General features: G+C 38.6%; 2 protein-coding genes across 6 annotated transcripts in view; one reads left to right on the forward strand and one right to left on the reverse strand.

Moving 5' to 3' along the window:
- Positions 1-5884: 5884 nt before the first annotated feature.
- On the reverse strand, positions 5885-13255 carry MORN2 (MORN repeat containing 2). Its single transcript, XM_046661841.1, has 6 exons — positions 13082-13255; positions 11257-11344; positions 8740-8790; positions 8218-8324; positions 7359-7495; positions 5885-6121 (listed from the first exon to the last, which is right to left on the reverse strand). The coding sequence occupies exons 1-6, from the start codon at positions 13253-13255 to the stop codon at positions 6019-6021; spliced, it is 660 nt and encodes a 219-aa protein (XP_046517797.1). The 3' UTR covers positions 5885-6018.
- DHX57 (DExH-box helicase 57) overlaps positions 11445-14610 on the forward strand; it is a 49596-nt gene continuing 46430 nt past the window's right edge. The window contains exons 1-3 of one of the 5 annotated variants that reach the window (XM_046661310.1): positions 11445-11745; positions 12138-12310; positions 12811-12850. The gene's annotated coding sequence lies outside the window, so the exon portion shown is untranslated. The remainder of the gene's footprint in view (positions 11746-12137; positions 12311-12810; positions 12851-14610) is intronic. The other 4 variants (XM_046661311.1, XM_046661309.1, XM_046661308.1 and 1 more) reach the window with 4 other exon arrangements.

Here is a 14610-nt window from a genome sequence, read left to right on the forward strand (position 1 = left end):
CTCTAACAGCTCTGGGTAGTCTACCTCTGGGTTGTTTTGTTTTGTTTTGTTTTTTGATGTAAGAGAGAAATAAACTTCTAGATTGTTTAAGCCACTATTATTTTGGTTTTTCCATCATATACAGATGAACCCAACCTTACTGATATGCTGGCCCTCTAGGAAGTTGTCTAGAACCAAGAACCATTTTTAATTCTTGAAAGATTTCTCTCATTTCCTTTGAGCCTGTGTGCGCTTTTTACTTATTAACAACAAATTCCCCACTCTTCAGATGTCTCTAGTGTGTCATTCCAGTCCTGGTTTTTACACTTTCTCCCTTGTGTCACCCATATTTTGGATATTATACAGTCATTTGCGTTCTTCAGATCGGAATTGGAAAATGGTGTCACTCTATTGGGGAAGAAAAAAGAAACTTTGGCAAAAATTAAGTTTTTAGCTTTTTTTGTGGATTATAGGAAAAACAGTTCATTCCAATTCAACAAGCATTTATAGCATATACCTTGTAAAAGGCATTGTGCCAGGTGCTGGGAGAAATATAAAAAATTGTTCCTCCTTCCAGGAGCTTACAGTCTAGTAGGAAGAATGAGACACATGAATAACAGCAGCATGGGATGGGTTGTGACAAATGCAATAAGAAAAGTATAAAGTGCCTAAAACTTTCAGAAAAGATGAGTTCCAGTTGTAGGGGTTAGAGAAAGTTTCATGAAGAAGATAGGATTTCAGCTGGGCTTTGAATAATTTGTAGACATGGTAAAAAGAGGATCAGCAAAGGAACAGGAGTAGAAAGTTACAAGGCAGAGGTGGACTTAGGGATCCTAGGAAGCACTGAGGGTAGAGCATGGGGGAAGCCTAGAGAGGCAGACTGGAGACAGATACAGGACCGTGGATATCCTGTCAGGAGCCTGCTCTGTGGTGGAGAGAACAAGGAATCACTAAAGTTTTTAAGCAATGGAGTAACCAGATCACGCATCTTCGGTAAGAAGATGCCTCTTGTGGCACTGTAGAGGAAAGACCGGCTGCAAAGAGGCCAGTGAGTAGGCATGTTTAACAATCCAAAGGTAATGATGGCCTGAATTAGGGAAGCAACTATTAGAAAGGAAAGGAGGGCACAGATAGAAGTGACATTTCAAAGGTTACTGGAGGAGCTAAACATATGCTTTGCCCAAGAAAAAGAGTTGGACTATAATTCTCAGATTCAGCAGTGGAGAATAGATCCATTAAAGAATTTGAGAAAGTACTCTACACTCATTTGACCTGGGAAACTAAAAGGAGGCTGAATATGCTGTCCTAATGAACTTTATTGGTTCTACAACTTTAGCAGAGCCTTAACTTATATTTTCCCCAGATATCAATGGGGAATGCACTGTATAACTGCTAGGAGATGGGGAGTATTGAAAAGTATCTCAGCAAAGAAATGCACCCTTCTTCCCATTGTTCATCCTTTGCCCAGGTGTTATGGTAAATAGCAGGTGTCAGGGTCCCTTACACAGTAAGGTTCTTCCAGTTCTCCCCAATTATCTCTTTATCCACCCTTCTGCACCATCTCTACCCACCCCAGCCACTCACACACTCCATTAGAAATCGGGTGAAAATTTAAGAGAAGGAGGAGCCTTTCTAGAGAACATAACAATTTTCTAATATTTGTCTCTTTGTTCCTCACTAAAACCATGCCAGCGTAGCCTGAGGAAAAGTGGAAAGGGCTGGCATAGACCCATACAAGGGCATATAAGTAGCCACCCCACCGCCCAAATCCTAAATAGCTACTCCCTCAATCTCAGGGAATAAACTCTAGAGATTTCCTCAAATGGACAAATTTGAGCATCTGATCAGCTGCCACTTCTAATTTTTCTGATTATTTTAGGAAGACTTAAACAGGTGTTAATATCTGCTAACCTCTCTTTTCTCAATAAGGGCAGGAACAGAAAACAAAATAATCACAAACCTACCAATCAGAAGAGTGTCCTGTGTAATATTTGTAATATTTAGCAATTTATGGTTTAATTCATCTTATTTGGGGCACTGAAAGCATCTTACAAATAAAAGCACGAGGATTTTTTTCTTCCATGATTCCCGAGGTGATTCCTGGCACTCTTGAAAGCACAAATGATTAACCAAGTCATGGGGACAAGCAGCAGTAATGTGATTGTTGAATCTATGGATATTGGTTAAACTGTGTTTCACTCTCATGTAAATTGTGTGTGTGTGTGTGTGTGTGTGTGTGTATGTGTGTTGGGAGGGGTCAATGGGAGAACCAGCATCTTCGACATTGTCCTTGAGAGAAGATTAGCAGGAATTATTAAAGATTCCTACATTTTATAAAAATCCAGAAACGAAGAAAAATACTGAGTAATTTATAATCCAGTCCTAAACCTCAAGATCAAAAGTTCCTAACCTGAGGTCCCAAGATTGGGATTCAGGCCATCTGCAAATCTCCTGAGTTGTATGCAAAATTTTGTGTGATTTTACATTTTTTTGCACAGAGGGTGGGCTGGTTTACAAAGATTCTTACAGTGATCCTCCACTCCCAAAAAAGATTAAGAACTATTGCCATTACAGAAAAAAGAAGGAAGGGAGGGAGGGAGAGAGAGACAGAGAGGAAGAAAGGAAGACTCTTTGTATGCCCATCGCCTGGAGTTTACTAGCGGCCTGCCATGATGATTTACACTCTTATACACAGAGAAGAGAGAAGGAAGGAGGCGGAATAAAGAGAATCCTTATCAATTCTGTCCCAAATCAAATCAACCAAATGTATGTGAAATTTGTACAAGGCACTTATCTGTTAACCTTTATATTTGTATTAAAAGTTAACAATAGTATGATCATCTTCCTTTCAAAAGCCTCTGAGGTTCCAAACTGGGTTAGATTGCATTTTCAGAGCCCACAGTATTAGCAAAAATGTAGATATTAATGAAATTCATGGAAACTACTTAGTGTAAACGTGTGTCAAAAAATTTGTTTCTCTAGTATAAATTTCTGATCATTTAGTTAAATCCTTCAGAAGTGCCTTCAGTGAAATGGCTTTACTATTTGCAGAAGTATAATTTTGTATTGAAAGGAGCTATTAAAAAAGACAAAAGGGTAATAAAAAGACACATTTTTCTATTTTAAGAATACTATTTTTTCAGCATATAAAAACCCATACAATTCCAATACTAATTATGATAGAATCCCATTCTCGCTTAAGAATAGACAGCTTTCAAATGAAATCCAATTCTTCTCATCATGCCCCTAAAGCCCCACAAAAGGTTTAGAATTAAGTTTCACTAATGTCCCTGAGTAATAAATCAGCACATATTTTTCTGTACATAAAGGAGTGAACTCTGATAGAATCCTCTATCCCTTTTCTGTTACAACAGGCATAAATCAACCTCTTTCCATTCCTAATCTTTTTCATTCTTTATCCTTAATCCCAAAGAGGCATATACACACATGCTGGATTTATCTGCTTTGTAAATCAAGAATCCTGTCATCCTTTAAGATTGCTCTCAAAATTTAATTTGGCTTCAACTAAATACATAAATATGCAAAACTCTTCAGTCCCCAAACATTTCAATAGTTGACAACCTACAAAGGCAGATTATGACATAATACAAAAACCAATCAAGAAAATGAATATTTCACAAGTATTACATTGTTATAACTTTTGAATAGAAAGTTTTCTTTAAATGTCTACCTTAAATAAATGTTAGCATATTGTGAGTCTAAATTAGTAAGGATTAACGGGATTTCTTCTCTTATAAAAATATTTCCCCTCTCAATGCCTCTTAAACCACATAAAAACACACACTTACCCCATGTTGCTTGCTGTGGTTATATCATCCTCAGATCAAGGCGTATCTGGATGCTGAATTAACTTAAAGGTTATAAAAAGAAGCACTAGAGAGGTTTGACTTCCCTGGAAAGGAGACTGTCATATGCTAGCTAGGCTTTTAAATGAGGAAAACTAGTGTCTCTTCTAATTATATAAGCTCCAGGTCAAATTCTAGCATCCACTAATCAAATACCTGAACTGTGTTTAGTTTCAAGGAGCAAAAGAAAGAAGACTGTTTAAGAGGAATGACTTTGGTATTTAGAAAAGTGAAAATCTGAGCATTGAAAAGTTACTTATATGTCAATAAAAAGTTAGATTTTAAAAGCAAAGTATATATCTTGCTACATTAAATAATTTGAAGAAAAATATTAGGGAAAATTTAGTTTGCAGTAAAGCAGACATTTTTCTATATTTTCCAGAAGTTTTGAATGTGCATTATATGTCCTGGTTCCTGAAAACATCCTTTCACTGTACCTCAACTTGTCTAGTATTTCTCTCCTTATAAATTCCAGTACAATAATATTTAATTCTAAAACCATACCAGTTAATGCTAAGCAACAAATCTGTTATAAAAACTTATAAACAGGGTCTTTTGAAATTAAATGCAAAGCTGTTATTATGAGAAACTAACAAAAATACCATTTTATGTCAATATTTTCAAAGACATTTCAACTCAGATTTATAGTAGTACAACAAAAAATAAAAATGAAAAATTTTTGAAAATGATATATTGAGAAATACAAATTTTCACAAGATTTTGAAAGAAGAAATGTGACAGAAGCTGTCTACTACATATGCCATTTTTTGTCAGTTTTGGAAAAATAGTCTCAGCAAAAACACTCAGATCTTTATTGTAATTTTTAGTATGTAGCCATGATGTTCTGTTCTGGTAATCTTTGAATTATTTTATCTAAAAGGTAAAGAACTTTCCAGGCATGGAGTATGTGAGGACACAAAAATCTACTTTTTAAAAAAATTGAGATGTAATCCACAAACTATACATAAAATTTGCCCTTTTACTGTGAACAATTCAGTGGCTTTTAGTATCCATGAGGTTGTAGAACCATCATCACTAATTCTAAGAGCATTCCCACCACCCCAAAAAGAAACGCCATGCCTCCCAATTCCTCCCTCCCCTGGCAACCACTAATCTACTTTCTATCTCTATGGATTTGCCTATTCTGGATATTTCACAGAAAGGCCCCACAATGTGGGGACTTTTGTGACTGGCTTCTTTTATTTAGTACAATGTTTTCAAGGTTCATTCATGTTATAGCATGTATCAGTACTTCATTCTGTTTTACAGGTGAATAATATTCCACTGTGTGAATATACCACACTTTGTTTATCCATTCAGCAGCTGATGGACATTTGGGTTGTTCCCAGCATTGGGCTGTTATGAATAATGCTGATATGAGCATTCCTGTACAAGTCAATTCGCTTGGGTATGTACTTAGAAATTGCTGGGAAATATGGTAACTATACGTGTAACTTTTTGAGAAACTGTTTTCCATAGTTTTATACCATTTTACATCCCCACCAGAAGTGTTTGAGGTTTCCAATTTCTCCACGTCCTTGCCAAACTTTGTTACTGTCTCTTTTTAATACAGCCATCCTAATGATTGTGAAGTGGTATTTTATTGTGTTTAATTTGCATTTCCCTAAAGAGTGATGATGTTGAGCAGCTTTTCATTTGCATATTAGACATTTGTATATCTTCTTTGAAGAAATGTCTACTCAAATCCTTTGCCCATTTTTAAATTGGATTGTCTTTTTACTTATATATATTTATATATGAGTTCTTCTTATATTCTGGAAACTAAACTTTTATCAGATATATGATTTGCAAATGTTTTCTCCCATTCTGTAGATTGTCTTTTCATTTTCTTGATATTCTCCTTTAACATACAGATACACTTTTTAAGGATGACAAAACTCAGGCACAGGATTAGAAATTGACTTTGCCAAGATTTGAGTAATTCTGCTGTATTTATTAAAATGAGCAAACTCTCAATCGGATCACATAATTTATTTTAAACTAATTATAAGATAATGAAAATAAAGTTCAAAAAGGCATAAGTGAGTGATGGCTTTATTAGCAAAATTATAATATAGAAGCAGTGTATGAAGTTACTTCAGATGACACATTTTACAGTTTTCCTTACAACTAAAAGCTTCAATTATCACATTAAAGCTTTAATGCAGAATATCTACATGTGGAGCTTTAGTCTCAGGCCTGGAGCAGCTGTGAAATGAAAGTTACCACACCATTCTAGTCCTTGGATATCAGTATACTGTCCTTCACCTTCCACCCTGTAATAGTAAAAGATAAGTTTGTTCATTAACCAAGACCAAGAATTTATAGCCCAGATATAAGATGGTCTAGTATATTATGTACTATGTCTGAAGAATCGTATCTTTTCACTTTCAAAGTTTGATTGAAAATCTGGCATCCTGCTTTCATATCTTACAAAAAACATTACTATTCCAAATGAACATTGTCATTATACAATTTTGGCGTCCAAGACTTTAGGATCATATATGCTAAGTTTACACAAAACTGTAACAATCGGTTAAAAAATGAAAAGTTTATATTAGTTCATTCATTTATTCAACAAATATCCACTGACCATCAATTATGTTTGAGGCACTGTGCTCTGTGCTGGTGTTTTGTTAGACTCTTTGGAGTGGTAAAAACACACTTTGCATAAACAAATGGACCTCTAACTCATTTGGTTAGATTTTTCTCTCTTTATTAACATCAGCGGAAAAAGTTTATATATTACTGTCATAGACTTGCACTCAAAATAGGTGAACACTTGTCTACCCTCCTCAAAATGTATTCACATCAACCACTTCATAACAATTAGGTTGTAGGTTGCACTTTCAATTGTGGAAATAATCAAGGGGTATTTATAAACGAACATGAATCTCTGGGTGACATGGCATGGTATTTAGGATGAAGATTAAGTTTGTAATGCTGTGCTCATGTTTCATTTCACTTTCATTTTTCCTACAAGCATATGCTCAGAAAGGATAACAGTGGGTAGATTTCTGCAGTTCGAAAATTAACTAATTTTGCTTACATTTTAAAAATTAGCCTAGTAAAAATGTACACACATATCAGGTCAAAATGAAATAAACAATTATGAAATTAGCCTCAAGGCTGTTTTTTAAAAAGTTTGTCAAGCTATTTCAAGGAAAAGTAATTTTTGGTGTAAATTTTCTCAGTAATTGTGACAAGCTTTCCCTTTCCAAGCTGACTGCAAAAAGTTCTATAGACTAGAGAAGTCAAGAGGAAATAAATGAAAAGTCTAACAGATTATTACCAAGAATGATATCTTCTTTTGGAGGCTCATGATGGTCTTAGCCTCTCTTACAACATTTTCCTCCCCAACATAACCCAACAACTCTTACAAAATACATTATAAACATCTTTGAACTAAATACATTGCAAAAGAATATTTAACATTAACTAAATTTAATATTTAAGCAAACATGGCTGAAAAGAATCTTTTAGAACTGCAGTGACTTTTTATTTTAAGCTCACCTATTTTCATTGAAATTTCCAGTGTACTTTGCCCCAGTTGGGAATGTATAAGTCCCCAATCCATGAAACATATTGTCCTTAAAGTGTCCTTCATATACTGCTCCTGAAAAATGCTCAAGTCTTCCAAAACCATTCATCTGTTTGTAATAAAGGAAACGACCTCAGTAACTAACCTTCAGTTGTCCTAGAACACTTCAAAAGGGTGCACATATGTCTACCACTCAGTTCTTATTCAATCCATCATCATATCAGCTTTTATTTCCACAAAAATAAGACAACATTTTTATCATTTTCCTTCATATATATCTCTCTTTGAAGGCTGTCAAGTCATATGTTCCTGATCTGAGACACCTGAACATCTCAGCAGTCCATGATGATGAAAATAGGGGTCCTTGAGGTACCTTGACCATATCAAAAATCTTAAAGGGCAACCAGTTTAGTTATCTATCCCAGGAAACAGTATAAAAATGTCCTAAAGAACAAAAATTTATACTCAAGCAGACCTGGATACACATTCTTGTTTCATCACTTCCCAGCTGGGCAAGAAACCTGACCCTGATTTCCCTCATTTGTAAAACAGAAGTATTAATGTTACCTACCTCATGAGGTTGCTATGAGGATTAACTAGAAAATTATGTAATGAGTTTAGTTTACTCAACGAAGAGGAGATGAGAAAGACAATGATGATGATTAGCTCTCTGCATAGGTTTAATATTACTCATATACATTAAATATAATCATTTGTTATTTTTATTGTATAGTCTATTCATATGTGTTTTTGATTAATGGTGAAATGCCTGGAATCATTCAATCAATAGGATTACTTATTCACTGTCAGTGTTCAAAAGAACAATAATACCTTGTCATCTTTCCAGCTTCCTGTGTAGACAATCCCATTAGGAGTAGTATGAATACCTATTCCATTTCTCTCAAAGATTCCCGAAGATGTTCGTGTACAGTCACCATCTAAACAAGAGAGAAATACTGAAGATTATAAATGAGAACCCTGTTTGACTAAGTAATAAAGTATTTATGTTCAGGCCTAATCACAACTGCACCCCTATGGGTCTCATTGGCTCCCTAGTACTGAAACCAATGTGGCCACGGATGAGAAGCTCCATGGACCTAGAAGGTCTGGTAACCACTGAGACTCAAGGGCAGGAAGATTCACAGATCTCATAGGTTTCCAAGGCATGCTATCTAGACTTAACATTAGAGTTTAGATCTAAAATCTGTTCACCAATTAGTTTTTCTACGCTATTTTATTTAATGGAGTTAATATCCCAATAGCAGTTTTATAAAATGTGACCATCTCATTTTTTCACTCTTAAGCTATTTAATTTTAGTCTGTATAGAAAAAGTAATTGAAATGTATGCTTACCATATTTGTCTCCATTTGGAAATATAAAGTTTATCTTATACACTTCTGCAGCTGTTTAAGATTTAAGAAAAGTCACATGAATAAATATTTTTACATCATAAGAACTATAACAAATGTGCTTTACGAGTTAACCAAATAGACTCTCTTCATATGATCACAAGCATATCATGATTACTTGGCATTTCCATAGTATAGAGTACGGTCCTGGGAAAATAAATAATTTTGTCTAGATGGTCCATTTTCATTTATTTGTCTGTTTATTATAACAGCTTTATTAAGATATAATTCACATACCACAAAACTTACCTTTCAAAAGCACACAATTTAATGTTTTTAACACATTCAGAATTGTGCAACTATTACCACAAGCTAATTTTAGAATATCTTAATCATCCCAAAAAGAAATCCTGTACCCATAAGCAGTTTCTCTCCATTCCCTTAATTCCCTCCCAGCCCTTGCTCCAGCCCCTGGCAACCACTAATCTATTTTCTGTCTCGATGGATTTGCCTATTCGGGACATTTCATAGAAATGGAGTCATATAATATGTGGTCCTTTGTGACTGTCTTCTTTTACTTAGCATAATGTTTTCACGGTTCATCCATGTTGTAGCATGTATCAGTACTTCATCTCTTTTTATGGCCGAATAGTCCATTGTATGGAAAGAACACATTTTGTTTATCTATTCATCAGTTGATGGACAGTTGGGTTGTTTCCAGTTTGGGCTATTATGAATAATGCTGCTATGGACATTCAAGTGTAAGTTTTTGTATGGACATATATTTTTATTTCTCTTGGGTAGCCTATATGATCTGTGGATTGTCTCAAGAGGTAAGGTAGAGTGCAGAATCTCTGATTTGGCAGTAGGAGGAAATAGAAAGTAAAGAAAGATAGTAAGCAAGGATGGGTAGGGTTGGGGCGGGGGGGGGGGGGGGGGGGGGTAAGGGCCAAACAGAATGAGACTGGGATGCAGACCAGGTGAAAAATGAAGAAAACCACAGGGGAAAAAAAAAAAACTGAAAAAGAAAACCACAGGTCTGGGGGTGGGGGGTGAGGAATCTATGTCTCAGAGCCCTGGGGCATTTAGTGGATTAAAACATTAGAAACTTTTTCCAATACTGAAGAAAACTCATATGTAGAGAAGATAAGTAAACTCTAACTTCTAGGACAATAGCGTCTACTAGAATGTTACTCAAAGTATGATCCCTGCATCAGAGTCACCTGCAAGTTGGCCCTACTCTAAACTACGGATTCAGAATTTCTGTGGGTGGAGCAAAAAAACTGATATATATATATATTTAAAGATTTTTATTTTTCCTTTTTCTCCCCAAAGACTCCCAGTACATAGTTGTATATTTCAGTTGTGGGTTCTTCTAGCTTGGCATGTGGGATGCTGCCTCAACATGGCCTGATGAGCGGTGCCATGTCCGCACCCAGGATCCAAACCAGCAAAACCCTGGGCTGCTGAAGCCGAGTGCGCGAACTTAACCACTCGGCCACGGGCTGGCCCCAAGAACTGATATTTTTTATTTAAAAATTAATTTAGGTGCCATTTGAGAAAGGCTTGCGGTTCACTCTCTTTGAGAAAACAGAGTTAATAACACAATAGGTAGAAGACTTTAAAATACTGTAACATCCTCAGAAAGACTGGGAGGGTATAGTATCCTTGAGGCAGGAACAGGTGGTTATGAAAAAGAACCAATGAGTCACCTAGGAAATGAATAATATAATTGGTGAAATACAACTCCTTAGAAGGGCTGAATAACAGAATGGACACAACTGAAAAGTAAATTAGTGAACTAGAACAGAAGGTTGAAAATTTTTCCCAGAAAGAGCCACAAAGAAAAACAGAGCTTTCACCTGAGCAAAGCCTTTCTTCTCTCCCCTCAGCCCGACTCCTCTAGGAGCCCCCACAACACTCTGGGCCTATCCCTACTACAGCCCTTAGGACCCTATTAAAATCACGCTTTTGTGCCGGAAACCTCTATCAAGATCCTGGCTCGTCTGGGTCAGGGATCGCGGATCAGTCAAATCTCTTTTCTCACCCTAGTGTCCAGTTCAGTGCTTAGTACTTGCTGGTGGGAACCGAACGTCTAGTGAATGAATGGCACTTGGGAAGCAATCGTTAAATGCTTTTTAATCAGAGCACTTGATCATACAAGAAACCGAACCGTTTTCAATTGCCCTTAAATGGTTCCACATTCGAAGCTTTGAATGTTAGAGCTAAAGGGAACCTCAGAGATGGAGATCGTCTGGCGCCATAGAGGAAACTGAAACCCAGAGAGGTTGGCACTTGCCTAAGGTGTCACGACAGCGAATCAACGGCCGAATCAGAGCTGGAATCCAGGTCTCCTGATCCCAAGCCAAGAGCTCTCCGGCCCCCACCCCAACCCCAGTGTAGACGCTCAGGAAATTTGTCACAGCCGCACCGGAGTTACCAGGGGCCGAACTCTGGCTCAACACGAGTTTTTCTTAAAGATGCCTTACCCCGCTCGGGGCGTTGGGACGCGGTACTCACATGACAGAGAGGTGTTGGAGAGATTTTCTTGACTTTGCGATTCCTCCTGGGCCGCCAGCTCTGCGACCCGCAGGGAGCCAAACGCTAGCTATGCGCCCAGTGCGACTCGGTTGCTGTGGCGACTACGCACCTCTCACCCGGAAGCGAATATCCGAGGGGTGAGGCTGAGCCAATCAGAAGGCGCCTGGGTTGTGCAGCTGCAGCTGGGCCGCGGCGGGGCCGCCCCAGGTGAGATCCGTGAGGGTGGCCGAGCCCTGGCGGGACCTCTCGCCCCTGGGCGCTCCCTCCTGACAGCCGCTCCGGGAAGCAGCGCTGCGAGCCTGGTACGGCCTCCACTTCCGCGGACAGGGAATGTGTGTCCGTGTGCGTGCTCTGTGCGTCGCCCTGTTTGTCAGTGTGTAGACCTTTCTACTGCCTCCCTCTCCAGGAGTGGTCAGAGCCTGAGCACCCTCCCGGGCCGGAGGGATCCAGCCTGTCTAGCTGGGGCCGGTGAGTTTGGACCGACGGGATCCCAGGCCCTGGGACCGGGCCCGATGGGGGTCGGCAGCTGAGGTTGCCCACGCGCACGCTGGAAGCGGGGTAACTGAATTCAGGCTCGGAGCGGGGTAGAGGATTGGATTGGAGGGGCTCAGGCTTCCTTTCTTGTCTCTCTCTCCATCTCGAGTGGTTATTTGGGGGAGAGGATTGGGACGATGTGTGCTAGAAGAAAGGTACCAGGTCTGGGTATCTGCCTGGAGCTAGATATATGGGATCAGTCAGAGATTTGCCTGGGAGGGGAGTGGTGTGTGGTCAGCTTTCAGTGCCCAGCTTGGTGATTCTGTGTCTGGGAGGCCAAACTTGGGTGTGAAACAAAGGATACTCTTCCTCTGTCCACGCTGAAGAAAGGTAGTTGGAATCTTCCCAGGCTAAATGGAATAGAATAGTGGAATCTATCCATGTGGCTTATACAACCGAATTCCTGTTCCCTGGAAAACGTCTGGAGAGAATCGTATTGGATACAGCCAGCAAGTCTCCATTCAACTTTTGAGAGTAGATCTCAGACCAGATTGTAAAGGTAACATTTTCTGGGTTGGTGTGAGACAAGTTGTTGATGGCTCTTTAGGCAAGCTAACTGTGGCTTGGTCTGGTTGGCTACCCACTATTTTCTTTTTTAAACAAAGCACAATATTTTCTTGCTTTTTCCTAATATTTCTTACTACACAAACTTACCTGGGCTGGGTGGTTTTTGAGATGAAGCTCTGATCTTTCTGTCTTTTTCTAAATTTTAGAAATAATAGGTAATTATTGATGCACAACTTTACGAAATTCATTTTGTCCCATTGTTTTGGTCTCCCATTAAGCTTTTAATGACCCTGCATTTTTGTAAGTATATGTGTATGTACCACTGTTTTTACAGAAGACCTTGAGGTAGTTGGACTTCTTTCTTACGACCTTATCTAAGAGGATCTAAAGTCAGAGCAAACTTGTAATGATGGAGTTTTAAATTTGGATTGGAAAAGTATATTAATCATATTTTTTCTTTTCTATATTTTATGGTGTTTTGACGTCTTGCAGGCCTAGCTGGCCAGGAGGAAACTGCCCTTCCCAGGGCTAGGTAATTAACAACTCATGTGTGACCATGCCTTTCATATGCAAACCAGCCAATCTTATATCCATACTACCAACCACGTCCTTTATCTAGTTCTCACACCCAAGCCAGTAGTTCCCTGCCCTTGATCAATCCTAGGCCAGGTACCAGGCAACTAGGGACAGCCGCTGTGCCCCAAAGTCTGCTGGAATTATTCAAACCAGCCAATACTAACCTGTTTACCCTGCCCCACCTCACCTTTCTGGTGGAAACCCCAAGAAAGACTGTGGTCGCCTTCCCTTGGCTCCTCCCTGCCTCCTCGGTAACACTGGTGCTTCCCCCTGGGGCCTGGTGTGGCATGGCATGCCTCTCCTTTCTAGAGAAACTGTGAGTAACATTTAACTTTTCTCTCAATGGCATTGACCTCTCCATGTTGTCACTCAATCACGTTTATAAATTAAGACCCAGGCACAAATCAAAGAGGGACTGGCTTATCATTAAACTTTGAATTGACGGTAAAAGGTACAGGTGTGTGGGGATAGGGGGTGATACGATGGAAAGAATTTCAGCTTTGGAGTCAAATGGATTGTTTCAAACCCTGACTCCAGGCTTTGTTTCTATAATTGGTGACATTAGACAAGTCATGTAATTTATCTGTACTCTAGTTTCCTCCTCTATAAAATATAGAAAGCAATAATTATAAGAGTTTTAGAGGATTAAATGAAATAATCTTACCTTTCCCCTCAGTGCAGACTTGTATATCCGGCTACCTTCTACATATCGTCATTTGAGTATCTAATAGGCATCTCATAACATATCCAGTCTGAACTTGTGACGCCACGCCAAATCTTTTCCTCCCCAATATTCCCGTTCTGAGTACATGGCACCACTATTCACCCAGTTAACCTAGGCCAAAAAATATTGCAGTAATTCTAGATACTTCTTTCTCGTACCTTTCATCCAGTTCATCTACCTTTAAAGTACGTTGAGAATCTATGACCACTTTTCAACTCAACTTGCTCTCACCCTAGTCCAACTCACTGTACTTTTTCTCTAGTCTGAACAGCTGCAGTAGTTTCCTAACTGGCCTCCTGGTTTCTCCTCACCTCTACAGTCTTTATATTCTTCACATGGCAGCTAGAGTAATTGTTTTAAAACATAAGTCAGTCATATCAAGCTTTTGCCTCAGCTCTCTGGTGACTTCCTGTTAAATTTAGAATAAAATTCAAAGTCCTTCCCAGGGCCTTTATGGCCCTCTCTACTCTCTGACCGCATACCCTTTCCTTACTTCACTACAGACCCACCAGACTCCTTACGTTTATCTAGCCCAGTGCACTGAAGATGTTCCACACTTGGCACCTTTGCATTTATTATCGCTTCTGCTTAGAATGCTCTTTTCACGAATAATTTCATAGCTCATTATCTCAGTATGTTCGGGTGTCTGTTCAAATATGATCTCAGAGAGATGACCACTCTTATCTGACCACTCTATCTAAAATAACAGCCTCAGAGTTTTTCTTTTATTTCATAACACTTAACTGATATTATATATCTGTTTATTTGTTGTTTGTCTTACCCTCTAGAAGGTAAGCTTCATGAGGCAGGAATTTTGTCTTTTTTGCTGTTATATCTCTAGGATCTGGCACATAATAAGTGCTCAATAAATATTTGTGGAATGAATAAATAAATGAATGAATCTCCATTCTCGTATTAGTCATTTATTCAACTTTCAGTCATTCCACAAATACATATAAATCCTGCTATATGCCAGACACTGTTTTAGAGGT

The sequence above is a fragment of the Equus quagga genome, chromosome 5 (assembly GCF_021613505.1).
Source record: "Equus quagga isolate Etosha38 chromosome 5, UCLA_HA_Equagga_1.0, whole genome shotgun sequence".
NCBI classification, from domain to species: domain Eukaryota; kingdom Metazoa; phylum Chordata; class Mammalia; order Perissodactyla; family Equidae; genus Equus; species Equus quagga.